This window comes from Xyrauchen texanus, chromosome 28 (genome assembly GCF_025860055.1).
Source record: "Xyrauchen texanus isolate HMW12.3.18 chromosome 28, RBS_HiC_50CHRs, whole genome shotgun sequence".
Lineage (NCBI taxonomy): Eukaryota > Metazoa > Chordata > Actinopteri > Cypriniformes > Catostomidae > Xyrauchen > Xyrauchen texanus.
Genome location: NC_068303.1, coordinates 6,757,040 through 6,774,477, shown reverse-complemented (window position 1 = coordinate 6,774,477; position 17,438 = coordinate 6,757,040). Strand labels below are relative to the sequence as shown.

At 37.8% G+C, this 17,438-nt stretch overlaps 1 protein-coding gene across 16 annotated transcripts in view; it reads left to right on the top strand.

Moving 5' to 3' along the window:
• The window catches only part of LOC127621668 (afadin-like), a 161,683-nt gene extending 144,526 nt beyond the window's left edge, over window positions 1-17,157 (top strand). For 5 of the 16 annotated variants that reach the window (XM_052095363.1, XM_052095362.1, XM_052095358.1 and 2 more), the window contains 4 exons: window positions 5,725-5,859; window positions 8,586-9,120; window positions 15,025-15,106; window positions 15,461-17,156. In XM_052095363.1, the coding sequence (XP_051951323.1) occupies window positions 5,725-5,859; window positions 8,586-9,120; window positions 15,025-15,106; window positions 15,461-15,617 (909 nt within the window). In that variant the 3' untranslated portion in view covers window positions 15,618-17,156. Of the gene's footprint in view, window positions 1-5,724; window positions 5,860-8,585; window positions 9,121-15,024; window positions 15,107-15,460 lie in introns of all 16 variants that reach the window. The other 11 variants (XM_052095369.1, XM_052095372.1, XM_052095364.1 and 8 more) reach the window with 7 other exon arrangements.
• The last annotated feature ends 281 nt before the right edge of the window (window positions 17,158-17,438 follow it).

Below are 17,438 nucleotides of genomic sequence, written 5' to 3'. Positions count from 1 at the left end.
CATGAAATCAAAACTGATGCACTTTCCTAGTCTTATTGTGAGTAATTAATTAGTGCTCATAATTCCAAAGAAAAAGCTGTTTGTCTTTGCCACCCTACATTTTTTTTTTATGTTTTCTCACTGAATATCACTCAAATATGTCACAAGTAAAATTGGTTGCAAATTGATTGCCATTTAATGTTGACTAAGTACCAGAAGAAACTTGAAAAATGCTTTGTAATATACTTTTTTCCATGCTTACACGCCATCTGAGGACTAGTGAAGTTTCTTGATTGTGTTTAAAAGGAGAAATGTGTACTCTTTAAAACAACTTTAATATTTTTTTCATTGCTGCACAAATGTAACCATAAAGTTAATTCTATAAAAATAGTTAATAATTGCAAATTCTAGTTTGTATGTTCATAGACTTTTGCATTTGCATTTGAATCCACAGCAGAAAAGATTGTTGATTGGTTGTAACTATCTCAGCTAACACTGTTATACTGAATGTTTTGCCGTGTGCACCTGCAACATGCCTATGCCATTGCTTTTCCATGCTGCTCTGCTGATATACGCTGCGCTGACGGAGGGGAGGAGCAGGGCTTTCCGATGCCAAGCACTGGACACTACTCCAGTGCTTGCACCAGCATCAACCCACCCAGTTCAGACCAGTACATCTCTTCTGATCTCATCTCTCATTAAAATGAATGCTCATTAACCTCTAAATAACAGATCCATTTCTTTCTATATGTTGATCAACCACATAACAAATTGATTTAGGATTATTTGAGATGTTCTAACAAGACATGATCAACGATTATTGGTGTGCAAAGCCTTTCCAGGCACATGTTAACCCTCGTCTTTGACCAAAGATGAAAATTTCATTGTGTTTGTAATTAGGGGTGATATATATAGATATTAATTTTTTTTTTTTCTGCCTTTTGCTGTTGTTTGTTACATATCTTGACATTTATATATTAGTTTTGAAATGGCTTAGAAAGGTGATTTATTTTTCATAATTTTTTTTCAATCAAATGAACCATCATTTGAACCAAACATTCATTGTTGCCAAGTAGATTCAAAATGAAGTAAAAGTAAAATCTATTTAAAATATAATCACAGCTTGTTTTCCACACCATTTTCTTTAACTAAATGAAAAAGAAAAACATGAGTAACTAAATGTACAGATTTATATGCACCAATATAACAATACATTGTAGTAAACAGCACTATGTACAAATATTTTTTATTTATGTAATTCATTATTTGTTTATGATGATTATGCAGACGTATCGGCAAACTGATTCATGAAACAATTCACTAAAATTTAAATCTCTGCAATATTCATGATGTTGGTTAATTTTATATTTCCAACAAAATATCATAGAATAAAGCATAATATATCACACAGGCCTATGAGTAACTAAGGACTTGGTTTAATCTGTGCACTGGAAACTGTCTGTAATGAAGCTTTTATACAAGATCATTGCTTTAATATTTTAGCTCTGTGAGATCATTTAGACTCTTGACTTCCTGGTGGCCTGTATGTGAGTGGCCTTTCCAATTGCCTTGTTAAATCACCATCTTTCTCTGATTGTCATGATTTGCATTGACTTTCAGCCTTCGCACAGACATCAGCCCCCCTTTAAATTTACTAACGTTCTTTCTTCCAACACCTGCCAAAGCTGCTGTTATGTGCATCAAGCCACACTTGCGCAGCATCAACAATGTCCACCCGAGAGTCTGCTGTTTGTAGCACACTGCTGGAAGCTACATTTTATATTCCGTCATCTCCTCCGAGGAGTTGGCAGGTCGAGCCGTCTAAGGGAAGGTCAACACTCGTGTGTGTTTGAAGGGAAAATCATAGCCTATTTTTCAGTTTCGGGGGTATGTGGAATGATGGGGAAATTCCTCACCAGCGTTCCAGTGTGTGAGCCTTTCTCCAGTTCCATGCAAGAGTTTGTGGAAGGGAAGTGGGCGCTAATTAGACCCATACTGCCCTGGAATGTTCCTGGCAGCACATAACTTCGCCAATGTTTTTTTACTTTTCTCTAAACCCCGTCTTTTCTTTATTTCTACTACTTAATTTGTTCTCTCTCTCCCCCCTCCACCCCTTTGGTTGCTGTACGATTTCTGTTTCTCCCGCAGCAGACTGCTGTCCCAGCAATCTCTGTTCTAGATTTGGTATGTTCTTTACGCTCTTTATCACTCTTCCTGTTTTCGGCTCCACCTGTGTCTCCTCTTGTTCACTACCTCCTTCCCCCCTTCATTCGGCCATGGCGTGCTCCTTTATCCAAGACTATTTAGAGAGAGATGTACCAATTCTTAAAGCAAGGAAGCATCAACTTGGGATGTTCATTGTTTGCTTCATTGAAAAAACTGCTGCTTTGGAATAATGTCTAAATAAAACTGTAAGGACAGGCAGTGGTCTGCTCATTTAGGGGTATCTGATTAACCACGTCATATTTCGTCAATAATCATTAAAGTCTAGTGCACATTACAAGCTCGTCGTCCATGCATGTTTTACGTCTGTGACTAGTCTGTTGAAAAGCTCGATCTTACACCTCGTCCTTAGGGCCATGTCCGCACTAATATGTTTTTTGTTTGAAAATGCATTGATTTCGATATGCTTACACCTCTTATCCACACTGGGACAGCGTTTTACTCCAACCAAAAATGAAGATGGATAACGCATTCCATTACTGCATACTTTGGAAAAATATGACGTTAGGAAACTGGAAACTGGATGTGGCCTACTGTAGGTGAGAAGTTTCTAGTATCAAGCATTTTGTCTGTCCTCACTGAACACAAAACTGCTGTGCTGACACAATCACAGCCAATCAGAAGAGATTTTGGCTACCCACTATGACATCTCAAAAAATAGAAATGAAATCTTCTGCCGCGTCACATTCATTTGGACAAAAACATGGATTAACATGGAAGAGACCTTTTAGCAGGTCACATCTGGTTAGGACGTGGCACACATTAGTGCTCCTCTGATGCTCTTCTAGTGTGCAATATTTTGAGACATGCTCAGACTAGTTGCAGAAACTTGATGGAAAATATGTTGTCAGGTGTATGCACCTTCTTCGAAAAGATAGAGAGAAGTAATCCGCAACAACCAAAACATTGCGTGAGAGGATGGCGAGACATTGAGAAGCAAGTGGGGAAAAAGCCACAAAAAAAGTTAAGTGATAGACCACGTTTCCCTAACAACTGTGCCATCCATGTTTCAGCTTTTATCTTCAATTCTGGGCAAATCCTGCAAGAATGCAGGCCCTTCCATGTTGTTCTTGACACTGTCGAGAATCAACTCATGTTGCTATGTGCAGGAGTGTATGCAAGGTAAATCCAGTAGGAGTTTAGAACAATCTTAGGTACATTTCCTCCATCAGGCCTAATGGTTCTTGTTGTGGAACGGTGCCGTTCCGTACTAATCCAGGCTCGTTGGCATCGTTACGTTTTCTTTTTTGTGGTGCTGCAAATCAGGATTGGAATGGACTGGCTTTGGAAGTGACTAATTGTTAGTCAGCATATCACTAAAGGCGTTCCATCTGTATGGTTAGGTAACCGTGCCGAGAAATCAGGGCCAGGAACAGTTTGTAATTGTACTGTACCGAACCTTCCACCTCTTGTGGAAATGCAACTGGAACCCTTACTGACAATGTTCAGAACCGTTCAGCCCAATAGTGGAAAATAGCTTAATGTAATTGACACACCTATTCTGAGATTGTTTCAGTATGTGCGTACCCCACCATCAACAACATGACAGCAAACATAATGTGTGCAGAGCAACAAGCCTCCCTTGGGTCTTGTAGTGTGTGCTAGGCTTTAAAGAACACTTTTACATAGAAAACCACAAATTAATTCCAAAGACAGCTTTAGAGTCATGCTTTCTTTGAAACCAATGAAGCTCTGCTGGTTTCGGCAGTTGTTGTTTCAGTGCAGTGGCACCATGAGAAGGTTGGCACATGTTTTCACGGCCCTGTCTCTCTGGCCCAGAACCTGTCTGCATGTGGGCCTCATCACAGTACCATGATCATCATTCCTCTATCCATCACTCCAATTTTCACTGCTCTGTGTGTGTGTGTGTGTATGTGTTGACCCTGGCACTTTGCCATTCATGTACTCTGAATTTTCTTTATGGTTCTATATGCTGGATTTTCACTCCTATTCTGACTACTGACTACATGTCTTTGTTTATTTCTTTCCTTCTGATTTGGGAGAGAAAAGGTGTCTTGCTTTATTTTGTGTTTCCTTCTGTGCTGAGCATTGTTAATGTCTTGTATTTGAAATTTGAGCAAGGTGTTTGGATTACCGTTTTAGTGATTTACGGTAGATGTGATAAACTGCAGGTCTGTCACTAAGTTGTTTTGCATGCAACTGTGTATGTGCATGTTCTGTTTCCTGTGTACACTTATACAGTGCACAATGCCTCTCATTGTCAAGTTCAGTAAGACATCAATTATAAAATTGGCAAATTGCCACAGCAAGCTAGTCATTTGAATATGGTTTTGTGTAACTCAGAGGTTAGCCATTAAAATAGTTCAATTACACAGTAGTTTATTTTACATTGCTTATACACTGAGCACTTGTCCAAACCAATAAATGTGGTCTTCACATACCTATGATTTTTTTTCATCTTATAAACAAGTGACGAAATATGTCCAATCTGCTCTCGTATTGAAAATGTATTTGGAAAACAGATTTTTTATTTTGTTATTTTTAAGATTTTACCAATAAAACAGGTTTTTCAAGATTATTGTTAGTATTAACTTTAAGTCTATCACTTAGGTTTAAGATTAGGATTTAAATTGCAATATCAACTATTAGATTTAGCCATTAACCAATAAAACAGGTGCACGGACCAATTTTTCTAGATTATAATAATTGTTAAATGTATTATTTAAGGTCTATTTTTTTTCCTCCCAAATTTGGTATGCCTAATTCCCAATGTGCTCTAGGTCCTCATGGTGGCCTAGTGACTCACTTCAATCCAGGTGGTGGAGGACGAATTACAGTTGCCTCCGCATCTGAGACCATCAATCCACGCATCTTATCACATGGCTTGTTGAGCGCGCTACTGCGGAGATGTAGCACGTGTGGAGGCCCAAGCTATTCTATGCGACATCCACGCACAACTCGCTATGTGCCCCACCGAGTGCGAGAACCACATTATAGCGACCACGAGGTGGTTAACTCAACGTGACTCTACCCATCCTAGCAACCGGTCCAGTTAGTTGCTTATGAAGCCTGACTGGATTTACTCGGCGCACACTGGATTCGAACTTGCGACTCCAGGTGTAGTAGTCAGCATCAATACTTGCTGAGCTACCCAGGCCCCCCTTAAAATTAGGTTTTAATTTTAGTTCAAGACTAGGACTAAAATTGCTACATCAACTATCAGATTTAGCTATTAACCAATAAAACAGGTCCACAGGCCAATTTTTCTAAATTATAATTATTCTTATATTTATGATAAATATTAGGTTTTAAATTTAGGTTTAAGTCTAGGACACTAGGTTTAAGACTAAGAGTAAAATTGCAACATTAACCATCAGAATTATCTGTTTGCTGGTAAAACAGGTCCATGCACCAAATTACCATTTCAGATTTAAGTCTGAAATGTAGGTATTAGACTTAAAATAATTAAATTTTAGGAAGGCATTTCAGTTAGGTCCATTCATCTTCTCTGTGGTACAGTGCTTTTCTCTAAAGTTGACTGTATGTTGTGCACCTCCTCAGCTACAGGATGAAGAGCGACAAAGGAAACAGCAACTGGAGGAAATCCGTAAGCGTGAGGCAGAGGAGCGAGCCAAACAGGAGGAGGAGAGACGCTGGAGAGAGGAGGAAAGAGCCAGACGAGAGACTGAGGAGAAGGTATTGTGATCGGAGTGGACCAGCAAAAAATAGGAACTGTCTAGACTTAGTTGGATCCTTATATTAAAGCTAAAATTTAATATTATATGGTTTGACATCAAAGGATATAGATACCGGAAATGCAGATGATAAGTTTTAAGTGTAAATGTGCATTGTTCACACAGATAGATTTGTCTATATTTGTTTTAAATTTAGGTTTATAACATACGTTTACAGTAGGTTCAAGACTACGATTAAAATTACAACATTAATCATCAGAATTAGCTATTTACCAATAAAATTGCTTTAAAATGGGGTTAGTTTTATACAGTTACAACTGTAGGCATATTGTAAACACACTCCATATAGGATGGAGATTGTATTTAAAGAATTTTCCCCCTCGTCTTGGCTTTAAAAGATTAAGCTCACGACAATCGCCGATATTGTTCCCAGATCTTAGTATTGATTAGTCAGGAGGATAATTATAATGTAGCTCCAAGAACTTTCCTTTTTGTCTCAGCCAGATTCTTTTACCAAAAGAATAAGAACTTTCAATATATTTACATGAAAGAGACAAATGTGGATGGCTACGGGGATGGTTCATTAAGATCTTGTAAGTGGGTGTGATTGGAGAGAACAGCTTGTATTTAATTTTTAGGCTTGTACAAGATCACATCCACCTTGTTCTACATTTAAAATTATGTGCCTATGTATATATACTATGCTATAAATAGGTCATAATAATAATAATATTAACAGCAGTCCTGAATGTCTCATAATGAATTCAGACTTTTTATGTGTTGTGTTAACTGTCAGAGGCTAATTTAAATTTGTTTATGCCCATGTGTTACCTTCTCACAATTCTGTAATGCCTCAGCGGGTAATTAACTTACCAGTGGTCTAAATTTACATTCTGTATCTAAAATGTGACCAGAACATTCTCCCACTATGTGATCATTCAGTTTTATTTGTGTGTGCATGTGCATCATTTTTCAGACCACTGGTAATTTTAGAGCCCAGTTGTGATGTCCAACTGCATGTCTTCACAACATCTCCACTGTGTTTGTGATGTATCCCCAACCCCTTCAAAGACATGCATGAGTATCATGTGTCAGATTTGTACACACAATCCAGCATTTTGTTGGGAGGCCATTGCCATTACCTTAAAACATTGCTTGGAAATGCTGGTGAAAATGGCCCGCCTTGGTGTTGTGGAGGCCGTCGCAGATTGAACTAGCTCATTTTTGTTTTGCCTTCACTTGCTCATGTTAGAGACATTCCCACTGCACACTAAACCAGGGGATCCATGCACACACCAGACCAGAGCAGCTAGCCTCTTGGTGTTTTTTTTCCAGAGCTTAACCACCAAAGTGCCAGCCAAACCTTGAAACAGGATCTCATATTGTAGTCTTTCCATTCCAGTTACAACCAGACACATCTGTTTGGTTGTAGTTGGCAATGACTTGTTTCTCTTTGGCAACTCCTGGTGTACACAAAAGGAAATGCAAGTGTCTACACTGCAAGCGAGTGGTGCAATGAAACACATCTCGATCACTCCTGTTCTGGACTCTTAATTGCTATTTTAAAGGCCCTGATTAAGTAGTTCTTCATTCAGGGGTAAAAGGAAGTTTGAAAAGCCGAGATATTGTATACTGTTTGTGAACATTCAGACACTCGCCACACTGCTGCAGGAGGCCTTTTAGAAGTGCATTTAAATATGAAGACGCTACATGTTAATCCTTAACTAATGTGACATGAAAATGTGTTATCAATGACTTCATGCCTAATTCTATGAGTAGAATTCACATGAGGTCAGTTAAAGGAGCAGTTTTAACCTCACCAAGATGATTTAAAGTAATATACTGTATATGCAGTAGATAATGTTTAAATTGTCATGATGACATTCTGAATTCATGATGCTAATGTGCTAACATGCTATACCAGTGGCAGGAAGTGGTGTTTAGCAGCTGATAAGATGGTTCCCTAAAAGTTCGCCCAGGCGAGCGGATAAGAACCTCCAAAACAAAAGCAAAAGCACCTTCTTTTTGGCCAGATTTAATTAGAAATGACGTCACACCCGTTCATTCTTAGATTTCATATTAAATATATCGGGGCCTTAAGAATATTAATATGCAAGTTCCAAAACTAAGATACCTGAGGCTCTTTGTAGCAAGTTAACTTGATATCCACATGAAGAATTATAGTCTGTTCTGTGGTCTAAATTTTGTCTTAAATAATACATTTGTATTATTTTTATTGGACAAATTCGGTTTAGGTGGTCTACATGCACTTCCACTTTTTCTTCAGTATTGTTGGTATGATCAGTACCTTGTTGGTACTGGTCATACCAACAAGACTGTTCAATTATTTACCACACCAGTTTATTGTAGTGGTCTGTGTAGTTTATACTGTTTAGACCACTTTGTTGATTGTAGCATGAACGTTATGGTTTTTGCTGTGACATTCGCTTGCTGTGTAAACACCACTGGCTCTACCCAGACATACAGTATATACTGAAGGAGTAAATGTTTTGGTCTACATCATTCACTCAGCTTATCAAATTCAGAGTACAGATCTTCAAACACATTTCTTTTAATACAGTGTAGCCATACAACATTGGTACATTCATTAGCCAGAGTATCATTAGCGTTAACCCAGGCCTCGTCAGTAATGTGGCGTTCAGTGACAGCGGGTGCAGGCTAGCAAAGGCAGCTCTAACCAGCTTTTCCCATGTTCCCCCCCTTCAGAGGAGACAGGAGGAAGATTACTACACTCGCCTGGAGGCAGAGCGGCGCCGGCAGCACGAGGAAGCCGAGCGCAAGCTGCTAACGCCAGAAGAGCCTGGTCTGTACAGACCCCCCCTCCCCAGGGACTACCAGCCCCCTTCTCCTGCATCTGCCCTTGCCACTAACAGCAACAGCGCCCCTCCACCCCCGCCTCAGAGAAACACCTCCTACCTCAAAACCCAGGTCACCTCCCCCAACACCATATACACTGCCAAGTTTGTCTCGTACAATGATGAGGACGAGGGCGACGACCCGGGCCTAGCAGGTCAGGTTAAGTTCTCGGCCACACGGAAGTCCTACGGTGATCTTCCCCCCAACCCAAAGCCCCAGCCGCCGCCAACCGCGCGCAAGCCCCGCCCTGTCTCAGATGGCATTTTTCTGTCCAGCTCATTCCAGCTGCCCGCTGCGGCCAATGCCAACAGTACCGCTACCAAGGCAGGGCAGCCCCCTCCCCTTCCCACCAAACCAAGCTTCATCCCATCAGCCAACTCAAAAGGTAGACATGCCGAGGAAAGAGGAGGGCCCAAACTCAGCCAACTCTTCCTCCATTTTTTTTTTTTTATTGGTTCATTCATTTTCATGTTTTTTGTGTTCAGTTATGTTGACAGCATATTCCCAATTCCCTCTACCTTTCTATAAAAAAAATTTTTGTACCGTAGCCAATCAATTCCGTGAATCGTCTGTCCTCTTTTCTATCATTTTGTAATTTTTTTTTGGTAACACTTAACAATAAGGTTAAATAATTTTACATGTATTCATCTTTTTATGTTAATTTAGAAATATACCATTGATTATTGTTAGTTCATAATGCCTTAAGTTTACCTAAACTAATTTTAATGTATACAAATTTTACTGTTAATAATTTATTAATATAGAGGAGACCGGGGCTAGTTGTCTCACAGGCTATATCTCAGTAACGATAAGATTTCATCAAAGGTCCAGTTGTGAAAATGTTTTTTATTGGTTATGTATTGGTTTCAAACAATTAGTTTAAAACCCTTAAATTAGAATAATGTTTGGGATTTCTACCATCCAGCACACATTTTTACTATCAATTTTTGCAATAGCTCTTGGGTAAACAAGCAATCATAATTAAACCACATTGGCATACATCAAGGCAAGAGTGAACTATATCACAGAGGCAGACATTTTTGGAGTTTTAATTGTCATACGTTTATAAATTTTTTCAATACAATATTTTTTGGACAAAACAATGTTTTGATATTTTTGTACATATATACAGTTATATTTTTGTACAGTTATTTATTAATCATTTTGTGCTTAATAAAATCTTTTAAAATTTTACTGAAAATTCTATTTTAGGCTGTTTAATTCAGCCATAAATGTTGTCTTAGTGGCTGTGGTTCACATTAAACCTTTTACACCGATCAAGTTCCATTGTGACAACTTGCCCCATATAGTGTGATAATATGCCCTGCTGTTGGCTAACGTGTTCAATGGCTTTATTTTTTTGTAGCCAAGGCATTCAGGTGTGATTTTGCAGTAATTAACTTTCAAAAATAATATTCACAAAAAAATATATAAAGTCTCAAGTAGCCCCAGTCTCCCTTATGTCGTAATGAACATTAACGAAGATGAATAAATACTGCAAAAGTATTTTTCATGTTAACTATTGCGTTTACTAATGTAAACGAATGCAACCTTAATTTAAAGTGTTACCATTTCTTTATTTTTAATTTTTTATTTTTTTTGGTGTCTACCCCCCTTTTAAGTAGTTAATTAGATTTTTTTGTTTGTTTTCAATCATCTTAATCTCCACGATTCCTCTTCCTCGAATCATCCTAGCAATATACAAGCAAGCGATAGACCCCGTCAATTTCGCTGTGCGGTCCAAAATCAGTCCGAGTACTGTTGGTGTTGCCAGCCGTTCCATGTGTGTGTGATTTGCTTTAGGGCAGGCCCTGGCCTCAGCAGCTATACTCCTGGTCGTCCATAATGGGCTTAGGGAACGAGACACTGGCTTCTTATCACTTAAAGTGGTCGGCAAAACGCTGCACCTCTCCACAGTCCTGTTTATACTTGGCAAAGGGGACAAGATCTGTCGTATGAGGCACTTTCTTTTGTACGTGACTGTTTAAAATCCATCTGAATTTACTGTAGTGCTGGGACCATTAGCAGTCTGTCTTACTTGATATGTAAAGTCTTGTAGAATATTAAAGAACCACAGTTTTACATAAAGTCATAAGCCAAATTTATTTATATACATTTAAATTGTATATAGTTTTTCATTTTGATTGGGCCAAAATGGTTAAATGTGAAGTGTTTTATTTCTGTGCTACTAGTGTCAGAAGTAAATAATGACCAATTTCAAACAGGTTTCCAAGCACTCCCCCTGTCTTCCATTGGTCAACAAACAGATAGTTCCATCCCAAACTCATGCCATAGTCTGAGCCAATAATGTTGTTTCTAGATGGTCAAACAGAGCAATATATTCATAGAATCATTATCTGCATATTAAGCTGGCATAGAAGAAAGTATTTTTAGGATCACTTTTTAAGTAAAATATGCAAATAATAAATGCTTTTTTTTAAAACTTATGAACAGCTTATAAACAAACATATTTAAACATATGTAAGTTTCTTATAAAGCTAATTCTTTATATCTGTGCATACTTGTTAGTTACAAAGTAACTTATACAGCACTTCAGATTTGAGACTTTTTAAACAGTCATGCACAAAAGCAATTCAACCCAATTTTTTAAAGATGCCCAGTGTATCTGACCTTGCATGTAATACTGTATGCACATGCTTCCCCCACTTAACCATCATTGGGTCCTGTTGTGATCAGGATTGCATTTATGCTTCTGAAGGAACTAACAAATAATAAGGAAACCCGCCTGCTCAGACTGACTTAAGCTTTTCAAGTCTTGATTCAACTGCTGCAATCGCTGCTGCTTAATGCGTCTTTTACCAAATCAACACAATCATACTTGTGTCTGCAACACTGCTGAAGCCTAGTTCTATCGAACACAAGTTAGTGCATTGAAAGGCAGCTGCCTATGCAAGCCGTAGACATCAAATTAGGGTTTGGAACAGAGCATTAGTAATCATGCATCAATAATGACTTTGCTTGGTTTCAGCTGTGTTGTAGTTCTCACTCTTTTTTTTCTGTCTGCTGTTTTGCTGTCCTGTTTGTCTTTTATATGTGTTTTTGGCATTACTTTTTGCTTTGCTCCACCCATCCTCCCTAGTTCCTCTCACATTGGGCTGCATGGAATCCCAAAAATACCTGTGATTCCACAGCCCTCCCATCACCTTCTCTACGAAGGTTCATTGACCTACTGGAACTGCCAAGTCCCTGAGCAAAACAGAGCCCAAGCTGTGGAAAAGATTTCAAGTATTGAATTACATTTTGTGCTTTATCTCCATATAAAATCATTAACAAAAATGTGGCCAAAGTCACAGTGGGCTCAAAGTCTACACTGAAAATCTGGGATTACAAATTTATTTTAAAGATGGAAATATGTAAAACAATTATTCAAATGTAAATAAATTATAACACTGACCTTGTTAACTCCTTTGTGATTTATTTTATTCCATTGAAGCTCACAAAATTATGTGCCAAGATTATTATTAGTAAGTAAAATAGAAGCATTTTCATTAGTGGACTCAGACTTTTGAACCATACTTTAAGCTTGTGGCTTTGTTAGTATTTTGATCAAAAGGAATAACTTTTCCACCAGCCACAGAATACATACAAATAAACTGTTCGCTTCATATTTGTATTGCATTAAAACCCACAATTTTAACTTTCAGTGTAAACACATTTGGCCCTCTCTATATGGGCCTTTTCTAGTTCCCATGTGTGTTGCTGCAATTGCTCAACATGTTTTTCATTTGAGCGGCCGGTTTTAGGCCAAAATCACCAGCTTCCCTTTTTTGCTCTTGATGCACTTGGCCGTCACTAGTGGTGAAGGTATGTTTTTGGTTCACATGTCAATGTGTTTGTGTCTTTCTCCCTCTGGCCCAAACTCATTCCATTATCAAACAGCCAACATGCATTTGGATTTCCGTCGTGCTCAATGCACCTCATTGGGTAAAAGCACAACCACAGTGTTGAGTCAGATTGAAGTTCTCAGGTTCAATGCTGACGGCCCCCTTTGCCCTGACAGACACACGGACACGTGAGCATCATAGATTACATCTACTGTTGGTCAGAGGTGGGGGTCGCTGTAAAGGCCAGCCATGCCGAGTTGGGGAGCATCTCACAGGCGTTCATCAACTGACATGTTTAGTTTGTTTAGAAGCATAGAGTAGCTGCGGACAGCTGGCGATTGACCTCCACCTTTGACTTGTGATCCACAGACCTTACATCGGGTGTGCTTTGGAATGCTTCAACACTTAACAAGCTTTCTTCTTGCTGTTCAGCTTTTGGTCTGTGGAATAGTTTTGAGATGTTTAAATGTTGGTAAAAGTTACTGGGCCAACGTTGTGGTTTATTGTACCCGAGCAAAGTTTGAATTGGACAAAGTTATAATTGTTTTAACTGTATTGCTTACGTTGTGGGATATAGGGTTTTAAAGTCAACATGAATTCAAAATTGACCCCATTTACTTTCTTTACACACGCTGAATGTCATTCCAAAGACAACATTTTAATACATTTTTGTAATCTTTCATCAAAATCTAAAAACTTGCTCCACCTCTAAAATGTCTTGCCTCCTTGGCTGTGTTACCTTGGCCAGAAATAATGTTAACCAATGGCCAAATAGCTATTCAGTCATTATTTTACACATTAAACCCTTAAATTGCAGTAAAGTTGTCAAAAATTAAAAAATTAAAAATCTGGTGAATGTGCCACATCTGCTATTTGCAATGGTTTTCCATCTTTTATCCATTTTGCTACCATTCACACATTAGCACCATAATGACGTTAAACTCTGATGTAATTTGCCGGAAAGCCTTTTGGTCTTGTTTACCTCGTTCCTGAAGGAGGCTAGTTATTTTATAATAAATAATGGAATCACTTACTAGTGTGAGCTGTCGACAAATTTCTGCATCCGATGGATAAAATCTGTCCAATTTGACATTTATTTTACTCCTGAGTAACAGGAGCCAAGTAATTGCGTTATCTCAATCAGAACTTTGCGATTGGTCTAAAGCGGAGTTCTTACGTCTTGTATGTTTCCTAACTACATACATGCTCAAACAGTTAATCTTACGGCTTTGTTCTTTTCTGGTAAAGTTACAACTTCTCATTACAGGAAATTGAAGACTTGTGTCTCTGCAGAACAAAAATGTCCGTTTCACAATCAATGGCAGTTTTCAAACTGGGATGGCTGTTTTTCAACCGCTTTTCACGATTTGCCTACTATGAGATTCCCTACTTTCATTGGATAGTTGAGAAATGCCCATTCGGGTTTGAAAACACCCACAGATTGTTATTGTTATTTACCATCATTTTTACGCAGAGACCTATACTTCGGATATTGCCAGAGCTTATATACCAGTATTTCCCAACAGGTTCTGTTCAAACATGATCTCTAAATGGAAAAATGCTGTTCATTTTCTGGAAAAGGCTGTATGATGAAAGCACCTATTGCTTTATGCTACTGTAGTAGGTAATACTGCCTATCTAAAATTACAAAGTAATGTGCTACACTACTTTTTGCACTACAAAAGTAATTGGATTAGTATAGTGCATTACTTTCAAATTCTTATAATAAGATTACAGCTACTGACTTAAGTTCATTTGAATTACTTGGGTCACACGTTTCTAAAATAATATATTAGTAGAATACATTTAAATCATTAATTACTTTAATGTTTATATTGTGTTTTGTGACTGCTGAAGGATGTGCACTTCCCAATAAATCAATGAATAAGGAAATATAGACATAATAAGTGGAAAAACAAAAGCTTTAATGTGAAAAGTGTTTTAGATGGTAACTGATTTTACAGTAGTAATTTGTTACTTTCCCAATATTGAATGTTAGTTAATATATTAAATGTTATGGCGATTATATAAAAACAATTATGGATTTGAAAAAGGCATTGGGGTATGCCAATTTGAGATTGAACTTGACCTTTAGCCTCCAAGTCTAAGTCAAATAGGAGGGCGTAGTCCACTTTTCATGACCCAATTATTTCCCGATGGATAAAAAAGAAAAAAGTGCCATCCTGCACCCGGTTTAATTCAGAAATGCAAAACAATACAGAAGTAAAATGGGTTGCAAATGTTGACTTTAAAGCACCACTCCTCAACTCAGAATAGATGGGAGTACTTAACCAGATATATTACATAAAGTCTTTATTGTCCATTTAAACTACATAACTCACTATTATGGGCCCAGCAGCTTTTGCAATAACTTTACCTATCTCTCTTCAAATGTTCTTTGAGAAATTCATGTTTGTTTTTACCATTTGACAAAATTAAAACAGGGTTTAATTCATACACTGGAAACTCAACAGGACTAGGATCGGGAGAGGTTTACAATGACCCACAAGAGAAATGGACAAAAGGGTGAGTAATGCACTCACTCATCTGGAATGTTTCTCAAAACACAACTTTTTGGGAGGTGCTTATATGATACACTCAAAATATAAAGTTGTTTACATGGTTTGTTTGAGCCACAGGCTATGGCATTTCTGTAAGCCTCTACAAACATGGTTAACTCAAAATTTAGCACTGTGCTCACGAACATAGATGGTACAACATATAAATGGAACTAATCTACTTGGTACATTTCTCAATGCTTTAAATGCTGTTTTTAGATTGCAAAACACTCTTACACTGTAGGCAAATGTTTGCAGACAAAGTTTGGATGAACCATTCTTTCATCTTGCGTTGCTGACGAAATGTTGTGTGTTATTCCAGCGGTCCCGACCAGGAGAACACAATAGGAGGAGCCCCAGAGAATCTAACATTTAAGGAGCGCCAGAGATTGTTCTCAGAGGGAAAGGAAGTGTCAAGCAAGATGAAAGCTTCCCGGAAGCTCATGGAACTGGAGAATGAACTAAACATAAAACAGTAGCAAAGAGCCCGAGCAGGACTTATTGCCAATATCCGACACATCCCTGGAAAACCATCAGCCATCTAGAGCTTCCCACTCATTTTACGAGTTTCCTTTTGGTTTTATTGAATAACTGGATGGTTAAGTATCATTTAGCTGCATTGTTGCAATAAGAGACAATACTCCATAAATTCCCTCAAAAGATATATTATGATAAAGCACTGTAAATTGTTTTAATTATATTAAGAAATTTGAAATGACATGAAAGGGGTATATTTTTGTTTGTGCAAGTCTTTGCTCATTTTATTTTTTTTAATAGGCAGTCATGTGGGATATTTTACGGTGTTATTTTATTATCTTCCATCATCTTTCCACTTTTTTTTTCTTTCTAGAGTAAGTGCCGATATAATAGACCAAGGTTAACATCTCAACAGAACGGGGACAGAGTTGTTCATGTATTTTATCAAACTGATAAACAAAACTTGTATAGGAAGCTTCCATTTTTCATGTCACATCATTTTTGTCCTCCTGGTCCCTCCACATTCACAGATACACAGACACCTTTAGCATACCTCGTGTCTGCAAGAAAATATTCATTTTTCCGCTCTGTAATGAGCTTTCGTATCCTCGTTTGCACCATTCGTGAATTAAACTTTTTCCTCTTTTTACTGGACCGTCTGCAAGTCTGTCATTCCACGAGCACTGAGGGTTACAACTTTTATAATAATTTTGTTTAAATGGATGATCCACCTACACCGTAGCCAGGTGCCATTGGCGAAACAAATTTTGATGGTAGTATAATGATAAAAGATGATTTAAATAAGATTGTGATTGTGAGACGCAAGAGCCTTTTCATTAGAAGGTATTTATTTTAACCTTATTGACGTGGTTACAGATTTGTTTGTATTTATAAGTCTGGACAGTCTGGTGTTTAAATTTGATGGATGAGCATCAAACATGACAGCTATATGCGTCCTATTGTTTCTGACAGAATAGGCCACTAGTCCACTGTTTAATTGCGTAACAACTAGGTCCCCACAGCTTACAGTATTGCAGACTTTATTTAAATGAAAGATCTGGTTGTGTCTCTTACGTTTGAAACACCCGCATCTTTCCATTCATAGTCCAGATCTGTCGCCGCCTGTGTAAATAATTTTCCAGAGAACAAAGACTTTGTAAATTCAAATGATGCATAAGGGTAATGTGTCAATATCTTTCTTTGTGCCACTTTGAAAAACATAAACTGACACATATAAGCCGTCGTGTTTTCATTTTAGGTTAAAGATGGATTCATTTTAATGGTTGTTAAATAGGCTTTTGTAAATCATAAATAAATACAGATTTTACAACAACAAAAAAAGGTGAAAACTGTCTGGGTGTTTTGTAAGAATTGTTTATGGGGATGAAGTCCACACGTAGTGGACTTTAACCATTGGAAACTTGTTGCTTTAAGGATATATGGAGGGCCAAATGACTAAAAATGCAGTCAATAAGTTTATAATTACATAATGAAATTAAGTTAATTATTAAATCACTACATAAATCAATAAATGGGTAAGTTTTTTGTGTCTTCATTTTCAGGATTACAGTACATTAGTCAGCTTCATTGGGCATCACCTATCGAAGTAGGACATCCTCCTCTACAATGACTTTCTCTCACAGAATTAGTATCATGCATTTTTCAGTCAAACATCCTGCTTAACGCAAGATTGTTCCACACACCTAAGTGAATGTCATTTTATAGTTAGGCCAACATTTCCCATACATTTTCTATGTGGGTTGAAGATACTGTCAATGTTGGTTTGCAACTTCATCTGCAATAGTTAACAAGAAATCATTTAT